The sequence below is a fragment of the Gobius niger genome (genome assembly GCF_951799975.1).
Source record: "Gobius niger genome assembly, chromosome: 4".
NCBI classification, from domain to species: Eukaryota; Metazoa; Chordata; class Actinopteri; order Gobiiformes; family Gobiidae; genus Gobius; species Gobius niger.
The window spans coordinates 25,533,783-25,552,474 of record NC_136855.1 but is presented as its reverse complement, the minus strand read 5'-3'; the positions used below and the strand labels follow the sequence as shown (position 1 = coordinate 25,552,474).

General features: G+C 42.1%; 2 protein-coding genes across 2 annotated transcripts in view; both read left to right on the top strand.

Moving 5' to 3' along the window:
- Nucleotides 1-208: 208 nt before the first annotated feature.
- arpp19a (cAMP-regulated phosphoprotein 19a) lies at nt 209-2,130 on the top strand. The gene is made up of 3 exons (XM_079555697.1): nt 209-397; nt 957-1,079; nt 1,160-2,130. Exons 1-3 carry the CDS (start codon nt 341-343, stop codon nt 1,328-1,330), a joined length of 351 nt encoding a protein of 116 aa, XP_079411823.1. The 5' UTR covers nt 209-340; the 3' UTR covers nt 1,331-2,130.
- A 756-nt stretch (nt 2,131-2,886) lies between these two features.
- myo5aa (myosin VAa) overlaps nt 2,887-18,692 on the top strand; it is a 34,561-nt gene continuing 18,755 nt past the window's right edge. The window contains exons 1-6 of the mRNA XM_079554965.1: nt 2,887-3,152; nt 10,648-10,758; nt 13,392-13,563; nt 13,649-13,793; nt 15,911-16,067; nt 17,241-17,384. Of these exons, the coding sequence (XP_079411091.1) occupies nt 3,126-3,152; nt 10,648-10,758; nt 13,392-13,563; nt 13,649-13,793; nt 15,911-16,067; nt 17,241-17,384 (756 nt within the window). The 5' untranslated portion in view covers nt 2,887-3,125. The remainder of the gene's footprint in view (nt 3,153-10,647; nt 10,759-13,391; nt 13,564-13,648; nt 13,794-15,910; nt 16,068-17,240; nt 17,385-18,692) is intronic.

Genomic DNA, 18,692 nt, shown 5'->3' with positions numbered 1-18,692 from the left:
ATTTAAACAATTGAATTCAGTGTGATCTTGTTGAAATGACTTACGAGAGGAAGCTAAATGTGTAACTTTTCTGAACGTTCGGATAAGATCACGTATTTTGCCAATAGGTTTATCCCTAAAATGTGAGAGCCTGTGTTTCGTCACGTGGGCGTCGTTATGTAATGTAAATCCCCCGCTTTGTGCGGATCTGTGAGTGCGCAGCGGGAGCGCCCACGCGGGAGCGCGCTTGGTGTCTCCGCATGTGACGTAGCAGCCTCTTCGGCAGGACTCGTGTGACTGAAGCTGAGCAGGGGATTTGTGGATCACCAGTGAGCTGTGTTCGGGTCCAGAACATTCAGAAATGTCAGGAGAAAACGAAGACGCGCAGACCACAGAGGAGACTCCTGTAGAGGACAAGGTAAAGCTAGTGCCGCATTTTTGTATCAACTGCGATCATTGCGCGAATGACTCCGTAATAGCCGCGTTATAGCTTAACGTTAGCCACTGCCTGGCGCATTGCATTGTTGACATGTCAAACAGGCCTAAATAAAGCAAACGGTGGTTCAGTGACTGGTGTTTTTCTAAAAAGATGATAACTTAATGCATAAGCAATGTTCTCTCTTGGTTGTTACATGTGTGGGTGTCTTAGTGTCGGCATTATAGCCTGATGTCAGCATTAGCAATACGTCGCTCGCCTACTTAGCTATAAGCTAACTAGCTGTCATGACATTCAACTATTTACAGATTTCACGTCATTATTCATGAAATGTTACCCATGATGAAATATTTCGTATATGTTTATGCCGAAGGAAAGTTTCTTACTGGTAATTGTTTGTCTACAATTCGCAATTAATTCTCTGTCAGCAACCGGCGTACCCCACCGCTCATGGCTAGGTTGGCTTTAACGTTACATTAAATCTGCCAATTACTCCCCTTCATTTAGGGATTCTCTAATATTTGGCATGCAACCCTTTTAGGATGCTCAGGAAAAGATGGTTAGCCTTGAAAAGGCAGAAGAGGCAAAACTGAAGGCCAGATATCCAAATCTAGGAAACAAACCTGGGGGATCTGATCTGCTTCGCAAACGTCTGCAAAAAGGAGTACGTATTACCAGCTGTCAACGGGACATTGCAATTCTCGGCATGAGTTATTAAAAAATTCTTAACATTTTTCTCCACAGCAAAAATACTTTGACTCGGGCGACTATAACATGGCTAAAGCAAAGATAAAGAACAAGCAATTGCCAACAGCTGCTCCGGAGAAGACCGAGATCACGGGAGACCACATTCCCACTCCCCAAGATCTGCCCCAGAGGAAACCCTCCTTGGTGGCCAGTAAACTGGCTGGCTGATACTCATGCAAACCCTGTAACATCTGTTGGTCCTTACCCCTTCCACCCATGTCTCAGAGCTGTAACATAAATCTCCCCATCCCTGAACTTCTTCTCACCACCCACTAGCCTGACCCCACCCATCTGGTGTCACAACTATAATCTTGACCTTGCAAATTATGTTAATTTTGCTTTTTCTGTTTATCCAATGTTCACCTTTTTTCTTTGGTTTTGTCTTTTGCTTCACCTTCTGCAGGTGCTCGGTTTCTTTTACATGCTCCTCTTATTTTGTGTACATCCATGTATAATACACTGAAAGACAGTCTTCAATGTATGATGGAGTGGACTGTGAATCCTGTGGGATGGCAGGTAGTTTGGTGCTTCTTCATTGTGGATTAAAGAGGTTAGCAGTAGAAGCCACACAATGTGGAGACTTAAGTGTCTGTGAGCGTGAATACCATCCCTCAGTTTGAAAATACTGTATATACTTGTATTTGGTTTGGCACAGGGTCAGACTTCAGCCTTTTAGAATGTTTTACATTGCATTTGTGTTATCCACTGTACTTTTATGAAGCTGTCAATATGCTCGAGCAACTGAATAGTGCAATCCAGAAGCTCAATCGAATGATCTACTTGGTTTATCACAACAAAGGAAAATATCATTTGAATTGCATGTGTTTAAAACCAGGCTACCAAAGGCAACCTTCTCTTTATACTGCAGTAGACAAAAACGTAAGTGCAGACGAGCTGCGGCCCAGAAGTGCATTTCAGTCATCTCACAATTTAATGAAACTTTACAGTAGTGGGGTTACTTGTTTCTTGCAAATTCCTGTTATGGGATGTTTGAAATGCATCAAATGGGCGCAAGCATTGCACCCAGAGCACTGATAGGAACATCTCAGATAACACAGGGAACAAATTCTTATAAACTGTGTGCAAACTTGGTAAGAGGCTTTATAATCAAAAACTGTTTGATTTCCTTGGCCTGGATTGGCCTTAATGTGTGGATGAAGTTTACTGCTATGTGAGAAATGCTAGCTAGCATTACATCTTTATGAGCTGCGCATGTGTATGGCTGCCCTGTTGTCACTTGGTGCCATTTTGTTTTGTAAATAAACTAGTTTTGCACAAACTGAATCTCTTCTCTATTTGATGTCTACAATATTTATCACAGGACATACTTTTCTTTACTTAAATGCAAAGAGTAAAATCATGCATGTTTCTTTACTCGGTGCAGGGAAGTGCCCTTAAAATAACTTTATTATCAAATATAATAATATACTACAAATATAAAAGTTGAAGTTAGGGGTCAACTTGTGCTAATGCCCCAGAGCTTTGTGAGTAAAAGCATTAGTATTCTGAAGTTTAATAATAATATTAATAATAATATTAATAATAATAATTGTAAAGGTAATTATTTAAGGTATTTTTGGTCCATAAACAACAACTAATGTATTTGCCAGGCCACACAACCAACTACAACTGACACACCAAACCACATTGTAGCTGCGTTTCCCTGTCTGGCCACGGGGAGGCGCTGATGCCCGCGCTGTGGACGAAGAGGCTCGTCTCATTCATCGTACCCAGAATGCAAAGTGAGACATGCTCCGAAGCCTCAGCCTGAGGGAAGGTTTGTGTGAATTTTATGGCGACAGCAGAAACCGCATCTCCCCATTGAGTCCCCGCAGAATCACTCGGATTTGTCCCTCTGTCAGAAGCACCTTCATGAACACACGCGCCGCCGGGTCTCGTGTGGTGCGCAGACCTGCACATTTCGCCCAGATTGGAGGGAGGACATAGCGAGTGAGTGATCGACATGGCAGCGTCGGAGCTGTACACAAAGGTAAAACAAATGTGTGTTTACGCGTAATGTCAGCCGCCTCTGGGTCGTTATTTTTTTGTCAATGGTAATGACTAAGCATGATGCAGCGAGAAATGCAGCTTGAAGCCTTTGAAATGTCGTCTTGTTTTTCTACAGCATTTTTTTAATTATCATTATTAAACTAGCTGAATTCCACTATTCTGAGTTCTCGCGGAAGCATCCCCAGTGGTCTTATTAAATGTAAGAAACCCGATTGAAAACGGTGGCATGTTTGTGCAGCTCAGCTTGGAAGGGTATTGCTAACGTTGCAACATTGTCACATTATATGACCGATTCCTCCTTCTATGTTGAAATGTCCCTTTCGAAATATGCAGTTGTCTATAATGTCATAAAATGTTAAGTTAAACGCCCAGACAGGTAATCTTTTTTTTAATTTCGCATCTGTCCCTCTTTGGAAGCAAGGGGTTGGGTGGAAGATGATGTAAAAGGCGGTGCCAGCCATCACGGAGATTTTTTTATTATTATTTTTTTCATTTTTTTATGGATTTCGAACTCCTTACACTCGTTTAACATCGGAGCCACATGCTTTATAAGTCTATGTTTGTCCACAGTGTTATGATCGACAATTTCCCGTCCGTCAGATTCAGCTGGGTACCACTGAGATGCTGCTCTGGGCGCTGCATCCCTAGTTTAGCATCTTCCTTTAGCATCCTGGATGTGAAGGGCCCAAGTGCGGCATATGCTAGCTCGTGCACTGTGATGGAGAACAATAATATACAGCCTATATATATATATATAAAGGAAGGGCGCCATCGTGTGTTGTTTGTAATCTGTTCAAGTGGGAGGTTTGCCCCTAATGGTGTGGTCTGTGGATGTGTTGGAGGGGAAGGAGATGTGAGTCACCCATCCCCCCTATCTGACAGCTGGTGTGTTCATCTTGGCAAAACAGTTTTAGCCAGAGGAAAGCAAGTGAACAATTGCAGTGATCTGAGTGTTTTAGGCATCCAACACATGCACTTGTTTCATATCAGAATGGAGCCTGACTTTACCCCACCCATGTTTGGATATAAAGGTCACATTGCTTTCAAGGTTTAGTGTTGAAGATTGGTCCTCCAGCCGGGGCTTGATATTAGCACTAGCCACATAATACTAGATTTCTATGTTGGCTTGTTGTAACTCTTTAACGCTCACTAGTCACATTAGCAAGTTGAGTTTTTATGCACATTTAGAAATGGCGGTGCAAAGAAAAACACCTGTTCTGGATCTAGTTATCATTTTATTTGTCTTGTGTTTAGTATATTAAAAATAACAACAAAGCTACAGTGAAAAAGTAAGTTCAATAAAAAACTTGTGGTGACCCTTAATTTGAAAGGATCTTTAAAGAAGACCTATTTGTCCCTCTTTTAGGATGCTGCTCTCTCAAAGTGAAGGTTTCTGGGAAGGTTTTGGATGGTTGTATGTTTTTTTTTTTTTTTTTTTTCGTAAATCGCCTCTGATGTGAGACCCTCTCTGTGACTTACCTTTCCAGCACAGGAGCAGAGCACAGTCCAGTCTTTGTGCTTATGAGGCGAGTTGTATAGAAGCCCATTGAGCAGACTCCTGCAGCAGCTCAGTTAAGATGCACAAACACACCGACTGTGCACCCTCCCTGACCTGCCCCATGTAGTGTAAATGGTGAGTCAGAAGTACAGAGAGAGCGGAGGAAAGGGCAAACATAAAGGTATATCCGTAAATAGTTATCAGGCATTTTGATGACACGCTATCCGAATGCAAGCCAGTCCACTTTTAGTAAATAAAAGTGAGCAACGGATGACTCACGCAGTGGTATCGGCGGATGAGGCTGTGCATTGCTGTTTCAGGGATGTGTTGTAGTTTATTACCACTATATGCTTGTCATAGATAGAAGGTATTGGCGCAGGTTTCCGAGAAAGCACTGTGTCGAAGCCTCTTGTGGTCATTCGAATGAGCGTCTGACCGACAATCGGCTTCAAAGCTGCCAATGTCTGAAAATGTAAATATTGGCCCCTGCCCAAAATTTCAGCTGACGGCTGTATCTCCACTCTAGCTGCGTCAATGGCATCAGATCTGTTTTGTAATTCCCAGTCATGTTTTTTCTTCACTACATCTAATTGCAACCATGTGTATTTGATTACAGCATAACCTGGTTAAAGTAATGGCATAGTCATGTTCTATACACTTTGGCATGTTGATGCTTGGCGATTGGCTCAGCTACATAGGACAAATCTCTTCGACGTATCTCTTTGTATTATTTGGATTCACTCTTCAAACGTCTTCATTAGCTGATGCCAATAATACTTATTTGACAAAGATAATGATGCTTTTGTTTTTACAAAGCAGAGCACTGGATGAGTGACTTTGTGGAAATGTCTTGTTATTCCATTAGGAGTTTTTCTGCTGTTTTACTCATGTGATGAAAGAAGGATGCAAATATTTGACGGACGGCAGAGACGGCCAGTAATGAGCCACTGCACGAGGAGCATTAGGGAACATCCTTGAACGCTGTTTGTGTCTGTGGACACAATGAGAAGTTTCATCCTTCAACTATCTCTGGACTCAGCAGTTAAACGGTGAGAGGAGCCTTTGTGGATCTTCAGAGTTACAGCATGAGCTAGAGCTCGAACTGCAGCTCAAGATGAACCGGGATTTGGAGTATATGTTTGTCCAAGTAAGTTTTTTTAGATCATTTCTTTCCCTCTTTTGGGCCCTTGACGACACCCCTACCCACCCCACCCCAAAGGTTGAAAAACAGAAATGTTAATCTATTTTGTTTTCAAATTACCATTTATCTACTGGACGAAAAGATTGTCGTTATGTCAGATATTTAGACAAATACCATTTCCAAAGTCAATGAAAAACATGTAGCACCAATCCTGACACACCCTTGTCCCAGAACCTCCTCTAACAGTTGTCGCTGAAATCAAGCTTCCTTTGTTATGCAAAGTAATCATAATATGGATTATAAAGTGCTAATTTATTTAACTTATCTTATATTTTGTGTGCTCTGTCTATTGCCCAGACCGATATTTGATGCGAGTCGTGTAGTTACAGAAATCCAATGAATTTCCTTTTGCATTTAAAGACTTAAGTGACACTTTTTTTCATTATGATAGTATTCCTTATGATCATGTGCTCTACTGGTATAAATTGTGTGGCATTGAGAGTTGGCACTGGCTGCTCGGAAAGCTAGCTCAGAACAAACTAATGTGATTAGATGCTCAGCATCATGACTTAAAGTCAGACTGATCTCTGGCATGCAGCAGACCGTGGCACGACACTGGTTCTCATAGTGCAGTGTGGGACAGCGCGGGCTCTAGTAAGAGCATAGAGGGTCCTACTGACCAGCGTCAGACCTTAGCAGTGCACACTCATGCTGTGTCTGACCAGCTGAGCAGAAAAACAGCAGATTCTCACATGAGGGCTATCATGTGACGACTAACTGCAGTCTGGGACTTCACTGACGGCATTACTGAGAACTTTGTGGTAAACCACTTGCCCTACACATAGAAAGTGAAGTACTGTATATCGAGGTTTCTGGACAGAGATGCGTTTGTTTTTCTTTTACTCAACAGATATTACAGAATATTGGGGAATTGTCATCAAAATATTGATCCAGAATCTAAGTCTGGATTAGACTAATATTTCTAAAAACCCTCTCATGAGTCTGTGTGGCCATAGTAATCATATTTGCATACTTACACCGTCACCTTCTCCATATGTGACGGGAATAAATCGTGGTGTAGTTGACTTGAGTAAGATTAGCCAGTGTTAAACCTTATGTTATCCTAATCAGGACTTGATCCTTTATCTCACTTAAACCAGGATTAGTAATGTGCGAGCCACGTACCTCCAGACCAGACTGAACCGCCTCCCTCACTCCAAGCAATACAGTTAATTAAACAAAGTATTCATAACTCTCCATTATTTACTTTGTTGGTATGAAGCGCTTTCACTGAGAAGGTTTTATGAAACAGCTTTATGATTGAGATTAGTGAGTGTCTGTAGTTGGTGTGTATGGTCTGAATATTTATGTCACTTTTGAAATGTTCTGATGTGAATAATGAGAAGAGGTGTGAAAACTTTCTGAGCGTGCTATGCTATTCTTAAAGTGCACTGCAGAGAGAGGGAGAAAGAGAGAGAGGTGGTGCCTTTGTAACGGTGCTGCTGTTTTTATCAATGTGCTCGACAAGCAATTCGGCCGACACGAGGATCAATAAGGCCGCGCCCAGAAGCGAGAGGCAGGGAAGATGAAACTGGATCTTTAAAACGGTGCGCTCGTCTTGTCTTTGTGCAGACGCTTTCAGGGAAGATGCTTTTGAGGCGCTCACTGCAGAAGCAACTCGGGTCACGTGACACTCGACGTCACGCTTACATCATTGCCTTGCTTTTGTCAGCGCACGGCTTTTTTCCCCAGCATCGACCACTCACCAACAACGCCTGAGCCCAGACTGAGCTCTGACTCATCACAATGTACAGTGTGGACGCTGCTCATTTTCACTGCTCTGCTTGGTACTGTGCAGGGTTGGACCATAGTGTTTTTGGTCGCTGGGCCACTGTGGTTGTCCTTTCCAAGTCTTTAGCCTCAAAATTGCATAAGTTATATTTTGAGGATTCCTAACCTTTATTTCTTCCTGACGTTTTTGAAGGTTTTTGTTGCAGCAAACCGGAGGTTGCCTGAGGATATAGAAAACGATAACAAAAGGTGCAACGGTGTTGGAGAGTAGAATGAAACCCTACAATATCACTTTGGCCAAAAAAAATGACTTGGGGAAATGTTGTGAGCCATATATTGTTTTTAGCAGCTTCATAATCATTACTTTGCCCCGTGATTCCTCGGGCTGCGCAATGGCAAACCCTAACCCCCTAAAAACACTTCTTTTTTTTTATCTCATATTGATCGATCTTGATTTTTTTATTACATTTTTCCTTTCATCAATGAAAACAAATAAAGATTGCTTTTACTTAAATGTGGCTCATACAATTGGCAAAGTCACTTCCGTTCTATTCCTCTTAACTTGTGCCACAGCATTGGGTGTAATCGACCTTCCAGTTAAAAAGCACCATGCCGATAATTAGGATGGATCATAGATTTAACCATTCATATCCCATTAACTGAACAGCCAGAATGATAGTATAAAAAATTTTGCTCGGGGAAAACCATTGAGAACCAGTTCTCCTTAATGAAGTTGATCTAACTACACTACTGCTCAAAGGTTTGGGGTCACCCATTCCAGTTGTTCTCGTCAACGCAACAGTTTTCAGCAGTGCTAGCATAATTGCACGAGGGTTGTCTATCAATCCCTTTAACACGATTAGCTAACACAATGTACCATTAGGAAACTGGAGCGATGGTTTCTAGAAATGCACCTCTGCACACCTATGTAGGCATTCCATTAAAAAACACCCGTTTCCAGCTTGAATAGGCATTAACAACAGTAGCAATGTCTAGACTTTTGAGCTGTAGTGTATGTCTAGAAAATATCTTGTTTGGGTGTTTTTAAGTCCATAATCTTTCAGATAAATGTTCAGATGATTGCTTATGCCGAGCCCTGTCTGTGCGTGTATGGTTGTCCTTGAGCTGTCCTCTTTTGCCAGACCCGGAGGACATTGCTGCTCCGTGAATACAACACAGCATAGCTCTGACTGGGTGAGATACGTCGACATAATTGGCTCTGCACTAACTTAACATGTTTGAAATGATGAGATGTCAGGTGGGAAACACGCCTGCTGCACATGTGAGAATAATTATCGGGATCAGGAAGTGTGCCTCACGATGTGGCGCACTGAGGCTGAGGTGAGATGCGGCTCCAAACTCACAGCAGCTATTTTTAGCCTTCATCCTGCCTCCTCCTCTTCCTCTTTTCTCCATCACTGCTCTCTCTGTTGCCGTTGCTAGGAGGCTGGTTAAAGCAAAGGGGTGAAAGGGTAAATTATGCGTATAATAGTACACAACAGGAGAAATCAACTACAGGTGCTATGACAGTCTTTTACAGTGTTCAGATATGTCTTTGTGCTTATGCTAGCAAAATGTTAAAAGTAAACATTATAGTAACATTATAGAGGTCACTCACTGTTTGCAGTAGAACTAGAGCATAAACAGGTCAGCTGGACCATTTGGGATAAGGCAAGGTTCTGCTGTTATTGGACACTGTTACCTCTTCATCACAAGCTACTGTTGTCGATTTTGTTGTTCAGATTTGTTAAATTTTATCTGGTACATTTATGGAAGTCTTTACATGGTGATTTCCTGTTCTAAAGCAAGTAATTTAGACTTGGTGTCATCCACACAAAGGCCTGTAAATATATTTTTGAAGTGGTTTATGTCAGGGCGAAGTCAATCACAGTTAACACACATCTGCTGTTCTTTACCTTCCCTGCACTTTCGATCACAGACAGAAGCCGCCGGCTCTAAATCTGAGACGGACAGAGTGTGACCGTGATGTCATGATTCAGATGATGGTGACACAGCTGACCAAATCCACTGTTTCCTTTCCCAGTCAATTATGGCCTAACAAAGAGATCCCTTTTCTTGTCTCTGCCACATTTTCATTGCTGTCTATGTAACTCGGGTAAAAGACACCATGAAATTGTTGTCTGCGCTCGTCATGTGTCACAAATCTTTCAAAAGACTGTCAGGTATCGCTGTGTATTCTTCACGGTCATTGTCACCTCTCTCTTCACCGTGACTTTGAGCTAACCCCACTTTTCCTTGGTTGTGCCCGGCCTTGGTGCCTGTGTCTGCAGACAGTCATCCTCTCGGTGCGCTGCATTCCTCCGCCATGTGACCGGTGTCCGTGTTCATCGCTGTTGTTTTTCCCCCAGTCTGTGATCAGCTGATTGCCTTGAGCTACAATAACGGTCTGAAGCACTTTCATAGAGCATGTTGTGTCTTTTGAAAGCGAGTCAAACCGCACATTCTACTCAACCTCGTACTTCATAAGCTACTACTTGTTTTTATAACGTACCATTAAAGCCATGTGCTCATGACTGGACCATAATGGCGCCTTTGGGTTCTCTTTGGACATGCTTTATGAATGGACTGTGACTGAATGTGTCAGCAAATATACTGTATTTCCTCATAGTTGTTGGGAAAAGTAACATTTTATCATCTAAAACTGGACATAAATTAAATAAAATGTCATTAATAAAGACTAAAACTATGCCTAAATAGATACTGGATACGTTGCAGAAAATCAATGAACAGAAGGGACAAGATCGAAGCTCCGGATGAAACAATGTTGCCCTAAAACACAAATTCACAGTCCAAGGAACAAGTGTGAACCTTTGCTAAAATGTCCTTGATGCCGTGCAATCTGAAAAACAAAACATTTGTTACGCTTTTAGATGGACTTTATTGATTATTTGACTAAATTTCCCTCGCATTACATTGACCAAAAAAAACTCACAGCTTTATTTAAAAATAACATTTTCCTTCAACGACTATGAACTAAACATCAAAACAAGGACAGGTATTTACTTATTTCTGTTGTCTTTTCAGCGCGCCCGGGTGTGGATCCCCGATGTGGACGAGGTGTGGAAGTCTGCTGAGCTGGGGAAGGACTACAGTAATGGAGACCAGTCCCTGCAGCTCACGTTGGAAGATGGAACGGTGAGAATCAGAGAACTTTGTTGTGGGGCTTGTTCAGGGTCTCGCCCTCTGCACCAGACACTTCAAAGCTCTGCATCTTATTATCGGCTATTGATACTACCCCATGGTGGCACACCGCACATAAAACCTGGACACAGAGATCCTGCAATACGCTTTAAGTGTGCTGTTAGTTAATTACCCAGCATGTTATTCATCATTAGTGGAATTGAAGGTACTGCATTCCTCCCAGGCTCAGCAGCTACGAATACATTTAATTGACACAGTAACACAACAACCTTAATGAAATGATGGGGGCAGGGGCAAACCTTTGTTGGGTTATTTTAATTCATTGCTTATATATTAAAGAGACTAGATGCAAGTTGGTCATTTTATGCTCACTACTGCCACCTCAGGTCTTACATGTAGCTGCAGTCTCTATATTAAAGGAATAGGCCACCGTTTTTACATACTGAGATATGTTCTTACCTTAGCTTTGAGGAGTTCTTTAGGACCTGTCTGGTCTTCACCCGTGCCTTCAATCACGTAAACACAGCGCAGATGGCGTTAGCATTTAGCCTCTCCCCCTCCACTATAGCTCCAAAACAGGTCAAGATAGAAGCTACCAAGCTCTTCCACGTTTTCCCTATTTAAATATGGTTACGTGAAGTGTTCCACTAAAAAGTATAATCACACAAAATTAAACAATGTGGATTTTCTAAGCGGATAAAAGGGGGGAATATATTGTAAGGCGTAATAATACCAGGAGTAGTTCGAAATCCACGCAGTAATCTTCACTTTACTGCGCAGCAATCTTCACCTTACTGTGCGGATGCCAAACTGCTCCTGGTATTATTACGCCTTACAATATAGTTCCCCCTTTTATCCGCTTAGAACATCCACATTGTTTAATTTTGTGTAATTATACTTTGTAGTGGAACACTTCACGTAACCATATTTAAATAGGGAAAACGTGGAAGAGCTTGGTAGCTTCTATCTTGACCAGTTTTGGAGCTATAGAGGAGAGAGGGAGAGGCTAAATGCTAACGCCGTCTGCGCTGTGTTTACGTGACTGAAGGCACAGGTGAAGACCAGACAGGTCCTAAAGAACTCGTCAAAGCTAAGGTAAGAACATATCTCAGTATGTAAAAACGGTGGCCTATTCCTTTAAGCTCGTGCACAACGGCACTTTGGACCCGAACAACTTTTTGAGTGACTGCAGGATTTTAGAGGCAGTTGTGGTGAATAGGTCTGGGCTCACTCTACACATTAGGACATTGTTGGAACATGTAAGGGGGATGAAAATACTTTGTTTACATTTTTTAAACTCCGTATAGTCCCTGTAAAGCGACACTGCGGAACATTCAAGGTGATGGGATTCAACACAAGAGCTAAACTTGCCAACAATAGCAAATATGCTCCTAATGCTCTGTTAGACACAGACAATACTATTTTTGCAGTGTAGAAGAGCACCTAATGTGTTTAAAACTAATGTTAGGTGACCTGTCGTCAAAGCAAAGCAGGAACATCTCCATGGCGACGAGCTGGTGATGTCCCGCTCCCGGGGTTGAGCAGAGGCTCATAGTAAAGACACATGTTTTTTTTAGGTACTTCTTACCTGAAAGCCATGTTTACTAGGACTAGGTGATGTACTTCAGTGAGAAAATTAGTCTATGTGGGATACACAAGGGAAATGCTGGCGTATGGTTTCAGATAGGACTGGGCAGTTAATCAAAATCGATCTCAATAATCGTCGTGGAACTGAATAATCGACAGGTTTAGCGCCATTTTTTTGGAAGAAACTGAGCCTAGTTTTGGAGTTTGGACGGGACAATGGAAGATTTTTTAGTGTTAATGATACTAGAGGAAAGTATTAGTTATTGTTTGAGCTGAAGTCTGTATAAAAGATATGTCAAAGTTCATGAATCGGCTATATTGTAATTTTTTTGTATAATTTTTTTGCCATATCGTTGGCCCTAGTTTCAGGATTTGAGTGTATAATAAATGGTCAATCAAAGGAGAACGATGTCACTTCTTAATACAATCTTAACCAATATTATGTTATATTATGTGTCATTGAATTTCATTGATTCTATGACTCATTGTTACGTAAAATGTGGGTGCGTGTAAACGTCGCCATATGTTGACCCTTTTATCTGCACATTTGTATAACTTATCTTCAGTTATGGATTCTTATCATTTTACACCCTAATTGTTTTTCTGTTGAGGCCACAGCGTAAGAATTGTTGCTACCAAAGCAAAATGGCCGTTCAAACTGATCTTATGCACTTACTTTAAAGATTTTGAAGCATAAATACAGGCCACAAGGCGAGATGGAACAAAACAAAATGATTAGTTGGAGATAAAGATGTTATGAGAAACATCCACTGAAGATGAATAGATGGTCCCATGACATTTTTGCGCATCATGTTTGAAATGTCCTTCTGCGTGGGGCTGGACATCAGTTACAGATCTGCTCCCAGTCCCTGCAGACAGTCAGAGTGGAGACAAGAGATGAAACAGGTCCTTATTTGTTGTTGGCCCAGTATGTCTCCTGCTAATCATATGGTGAGTGAACTAGATGCATATGTAGCGGTTTAGTGGTAACATTCATCTCTGTATTTTTCTTAATCTGCGTTTCTTTCTCATCTGTGCAGAAAATCGAGCACAAGTTGGACCCAAAGACGAAGAACCTGCCCCACCTGCGTAACCCGGACATCCTGGTGGGCGAGAATGACCTCACCGCGCTCAGCTACCTCCACGAGCCGGCCGTGCTGCACAACCTCAAAGTCCGCTTCATCGACTCCAAGCTCATCTACACGTACTGCGGTAGGCGACCCGGATCGTCCTGTGCAAAATATGTTGGTTGGTGCAGTCTCGGAGCTCGTCAAAAACCTTCTATTGCTCGTTGTAGGGATCGTTTTGGTGGCCATTAATCCGTATGAGAACCTGCCGATCTACAGCACGGACATCATCAACGCGTACAGCGGTCAGAACATGGGGGACATGGACCCACATATCTTTGCTGTGGCGGAGGAGGCTTATAAACAGATGGCCAGGTTTGTGCCTCTGTCATGTAAGCTGTAAGAGCACTTGGGGGGGCTAATTATTGTGTACTATGTGTGTACTTTTGAGTGCAATATGGTGTGTGTGTGTGTGCGTGTCAGTGTCACCTGAGGAGCTCAGTGACTTGTTGCTGCTGCCCAGTCTTCTCTCTCTCTCCCTTTGGCGTTTGTAGGTCAAAGCTAAGCCAGAAATAACCTTTTAGTGGTCTCACTTTCTCTACCGATTTAAATCTCAGCTCTTTCGTACTGGTTGTGGAGCTGTGCTTTTGTAATATAATAGAAAGTGGAGTGCGTATTGGCGCTATGTTCATTCGCTTACTTTTGTACAAGCCCTTTATTAACATGCTACAGAAAATTCTGTATGGGTAAAGTTCACCTCAGATTGAAGACAGGGGAAATAACAGCTCATGGCACAACATTTAGTGCTCTTGCCTCAGAGGTCCTGTGTTTGATTCCTGGATCTGGTGGGGCTTTTCTGTGTAGAGTTTCGTTCTCTTCGTAATCTGTGAAGGTTTCCTTTATTTCAGATTCCGATTCAGTTTATTTGGCATTTGCAGCATAAAACCACATTGCAAAAAAGAGGGCAAGGAGCTCAAAGTGCAACGTCAGCAACACATAAAAGGACACAGCATAAAAACAACAAACAAACAAATTTCCCATAAAAAGCTCAAGGGTAAAATGCTATACAATAAAAGTCCATACAATAATTTAAAGTGCTTTGTTTAAAGTGAGCACAGCTTGAGGACAGAAATTGTTGAAATAGCAGTAGAACATTTGACAGAGCGATCACTTTTCCCTGAAGGAAGCATCTCAAAAAAGTGGTTCAAAGCCTTCTTCTCTTTTAGAGTGAGATTACCAAACCACACAGTAATACAAGTGGTTAGGACACTCTCAATCACGCAGTAAAAGTTCAAAAGAATCTTTGTATTTTGAGTAAACTGTCGAAGCCTGTGTAAAAAGAAGAGGTGCTGTCTCGCTTTCCTAGCAATGTTAGTAGCCTAATGTTAGAGCTCCAGTTCAAGTCATGAGAAAGAGTCACACCCAGGAATTTACATTTCTCACCAGTCTGTACATCTGAATCATGGATATTAAAAGGCAACTGATTCATATTGTGACAAAAATCAATAACAAATGCACACGTTTTTTAAGTGTTCAAAAGCAAGTTGTTTTTTTTACTCCATAGAACAACGTTGTCCACCTCCTCGCGATAATGAGATTCATCATTTGAACTGATGAGCCCAATGATGGTTGTATCATTGGCATATATGTCTAGCACATTTTTATCATGAGATGCTACAAGGTCAAGAGTGTACAACGTGAACAGCCGGGGGCTCAAAGGTGCGCCGTTGTGCCCTAAAGACATAATAAATGATAGACTCCATCTATTCCGTCTCCTCACTTCTCCCCGTTTACCATCATGACCACGTTCGAAAGGGAAACAATGGCGGATTTACAGACTTCTGCTACCCTGCGCTGCCGGAGCATGTTCCTAAAAAGGGAATTTGGGCGGGATCTTCACTTTAGACTCGGCACGTAGTCCATTAGCTCTAATTCTAACGGCCTGTCAATCAAAGTTCAGCCCTCATTAGTATACGAGAAAATGTACCTTCCGAAAACCAGTCTGGTTTCTTCAATAGCAATAGCAATATCTAGCGGTAGAAAGAAAAAGAAAAATAGAGACCAGGCTTTACAGTTGCTTAAAACATGTATAAAGTGCAAAGCTAGCTAATGGAAAACTAGCTTGTTTTGCCGCCCCCATATGGAGGTACTGCAGCAATGGCAAGCAATGGCGGCCCCTAGCGTCGCAGTCATAAAGCAGTGTAACACGCGGCCATTAGCCTTACCACTAAAACATGTTCAATGGGGTTCCCTCTGGGGCCAAGAGTCCCTTGAAAAAGAGATATCAAATTTTAGTGGGGCTTTCCTGGTTAAGTAATTTGAAGCCAGGTGGAGTAGTTACCTAAGAAACCAAAGTTTTGGTGGTTTATTCCAGTTACTGCAAGTATGTACAGCTCCTGTATCCTTTTGTAGAACATTTCAGCCACCTTGCCCCGTTTGAATGAGTATGTGTCTATCACACGTCACACAACATGTTTCTGATTTTTGGACAGGGACGAGAGAAACCAGTCGATCATTGTAAGCGGCGAATCTGGAGCTGGGAAGACCGTTTCTGCCAAATACGCCATGAGATATTTCGCCACAGTCAGCGGGTCGACCAGTGAAGCCAACATCGAGCAGAAAGTGCTGGCCTCCAACCCCATCATGGAGGTGAGTGCTAAACTGATATATGATCCCACACTATCAAACGGTGGAGCGCTTATGGCCGCTAAGAACAAAATCAAAAGCACTATCGAATTGTGTTGACTGAGAGTTCAAACCGAGTACAGTAAGTTATCAATAGTGTTTTAGTCATAGTCATTTTAAACGATTTGTAGCTAGTTAACCTGTCAACCAAGCCCATTTTCTCCAGTTTGGCTTTACCCAAATCTAAAAGCTTCTTGAAAAAATGTCAAAATCCAACAAAAGAGCGACGAAAACACAAATATGAAAAAATGCAGCAAAAAAAGCCTTAGAAAAGTGACAAAAACCCGACAACAACATGAAGAAATTGATCCGTTTAGATGAGTTTTGTAGGTCTTAGCTTTCAAATGAGGTGTTACTCTGGCCTATAGGCTGTATGTTTTTAGATTTGGGTAAAGCTGAACTGCACTTGGTTAAGGTGGTTAAGGGGTGAAACAAAATGACTGACTTTGGCCACACCAATTTGACCCAGGATTAAGACAAAACCCAAGATCATCCGTTTCATGATGGACTCTCACTCTGTTCAAGGCCCTCCTCCACTACCATTTCCACGCGTAATACGGATGCAGGAAAGCTTTCGGTCATGCATTTGTTTTGCGCGTTTGAGTATTTCTTTCCGTTGGCTCGTAGCTGGTGAACTCTTCAAATGTCTCCATCGTAGTCTCTCCTGCTGCATCCCCACACAGACACCCACCCTTTTCTTTCCATCCGTTTTTCCAGTCCCTACATTCATTTTGCTCTGACCAATTACAAGCCAGCTGCAGGCATGAATACAAGTGCTCCTTTTCAGCAGTCATGTTGCTTCAGACATTCACATACGTAAACAACAAGGAACTAAAACAAAATGTCAAAGCACATACACACTCACACACGTCCTTTGAAGATTTTTCACCACACAACTGAAATTAATGTTTAAGCGTTCTTATCATGATAGATTGGAGTAAAAATGATGACTTATACTGTGAGACCAATCAATTCTTATGAAGCTAGAGAAGACCACAAAGCAAGCAATAAATGTTAAGTACAGGATCAATTGTAGAGGATTATTTAATGTATCATAGACTGGATAGGAAGTGCAAATTTAAATTTACGGTCCAGTTGGTTTCTGAAATCTGCTTGCCTCTTTTGTTTGTCATGCAGGCCATTGGGAACGCAAAAACCACCAGGAACGACAACAGCAGTCGATTTGGGAAATATATAGAAATTGGCTTCGATAACCGCTACCGCATTATAGGTGCCAACATGAGGACATATCTTCTAGAGAAATCACGAGTGGTGTTCCAGGTGAGTTCACGACGATTTTGTGCTTCTGTGAGGACACTGTTGAAAAAATGTTTAGTTAAGGAAATGTTGCTATGTTTAAAGCAGTACTAAGTAACTTATTTACCTTAATAAATTCTTTTCGTAGCCCCTGTGGGGGTAATACAAGTGTTTATGGGATGATTGGAGGGTCTTTCATCTCCCCCTGGTGTCTCTGGCCAGAAAACCATGTTTGCAACTTGACTGCCCCCGGTGCGGAGAAAGCAACACACACTAATGTAATCACGAAGAAGAAGCTAACATGCTAACGGGCAAAGCTAACTGCGGGCTAACGTCACTTTAAACAGTATTTACAGCCAAGTTTGAGTGAAAAAAAATATTTCGATTGTATAATTGGATGTACAGTAACCCTCTCTCCCTTCGCCTTTCCTGTCAGCGTAGTATTTACTCTCCAAGACAATTAATAAATTAAAAAATCGTAACTTGCTACTACACCTGCAGTTGCACTTATGGCCTCTAGGGGGAAGAGTTACTTAGTACTGCTTTAAGGTGCATTAGGCAACTTTTTGTGCAGGAAAAACAAAAAGTTCATATTTGTGTGTAGTTGACCTTCCAGTGACCCAGCAGCAGTATGAGTGGTCAGCATAGAGCCTTTACTTTCGATCACGGTGGCCTCTACAATGCTCCAGGATCAATTGTTCTGTAGGTTTTCTGGTGAGAGGGTCGGTCCGCATTAAAAACCGTCAAAACAATTGATCCTGGAGCGTCCTAGAGGCCACTGTGATGGAAAGTAAAGGCGCCATGCTGACCACTCATACAGCCGCTGGGTCACTACAAGGTCAAATACGCACAAATATCAACTTTTTTCTCCACAAAAGTTGCACAATGCAGCTTTAAAGGTCTACAGCGTGATGTCATTCAGCAGACTCTAAAATACCTTAAACTTCGTACGGGATTACACTATCATGTGTGGTGAGTGTGCAGTCATCCAGACATGCACAACCAAAGCTGCCAGACAATCAGCTCCACTGAATCGACTTGTGAACACACTCTTGGTTTCCAGTAGAGCAGCAGAACTATGTGGCTGTAATTTCCTTCTTTACACCGACAAGTAGCAGACAACAAAGCACGTTACTTTTACAGCCACCCGCACTGCAGCGTACATCTTTGTTTTATGCCTTTTACTGCCGAACAGGTTCTTATGTAATAGATTGTGACCTTTCCCTGAGGAATGTTGTCCTCATACCAAGTGTGCCAGTTATTACTTCTGTATTTCAAAGGCATTTTGGCTTCATTTTTAAACTTGGATCTGGCATCAGAGCACATGACACG

What these genes read in the sequence shown, in the direction of transcription:
- arpp19a (XM_079555697.1), top strand. Translation starts at nt 341, where the DNA reads ATGTCAGGAGAAAACGAAGACGCGCAGACCACAGAGGAGACTCCTGTA. An exon ending in AGACTCCTGTAGAGGACAAG is followed by an intron (nt 398 to 956) that starts GTAAAGCTAGTG and finishes CAACCCTTTTAG; the next exon opens with GATGCTCAGGAAAAGATGGT. An exon ending in GCAAACGTCTGCAAAAAGGA is followed by an intron (nt 1,080 to 1,159) that starts GTACGTATTACC and finishes TTTTCTCCACAG; the next exon opens with CAAAAATACTTTGACTCGGG.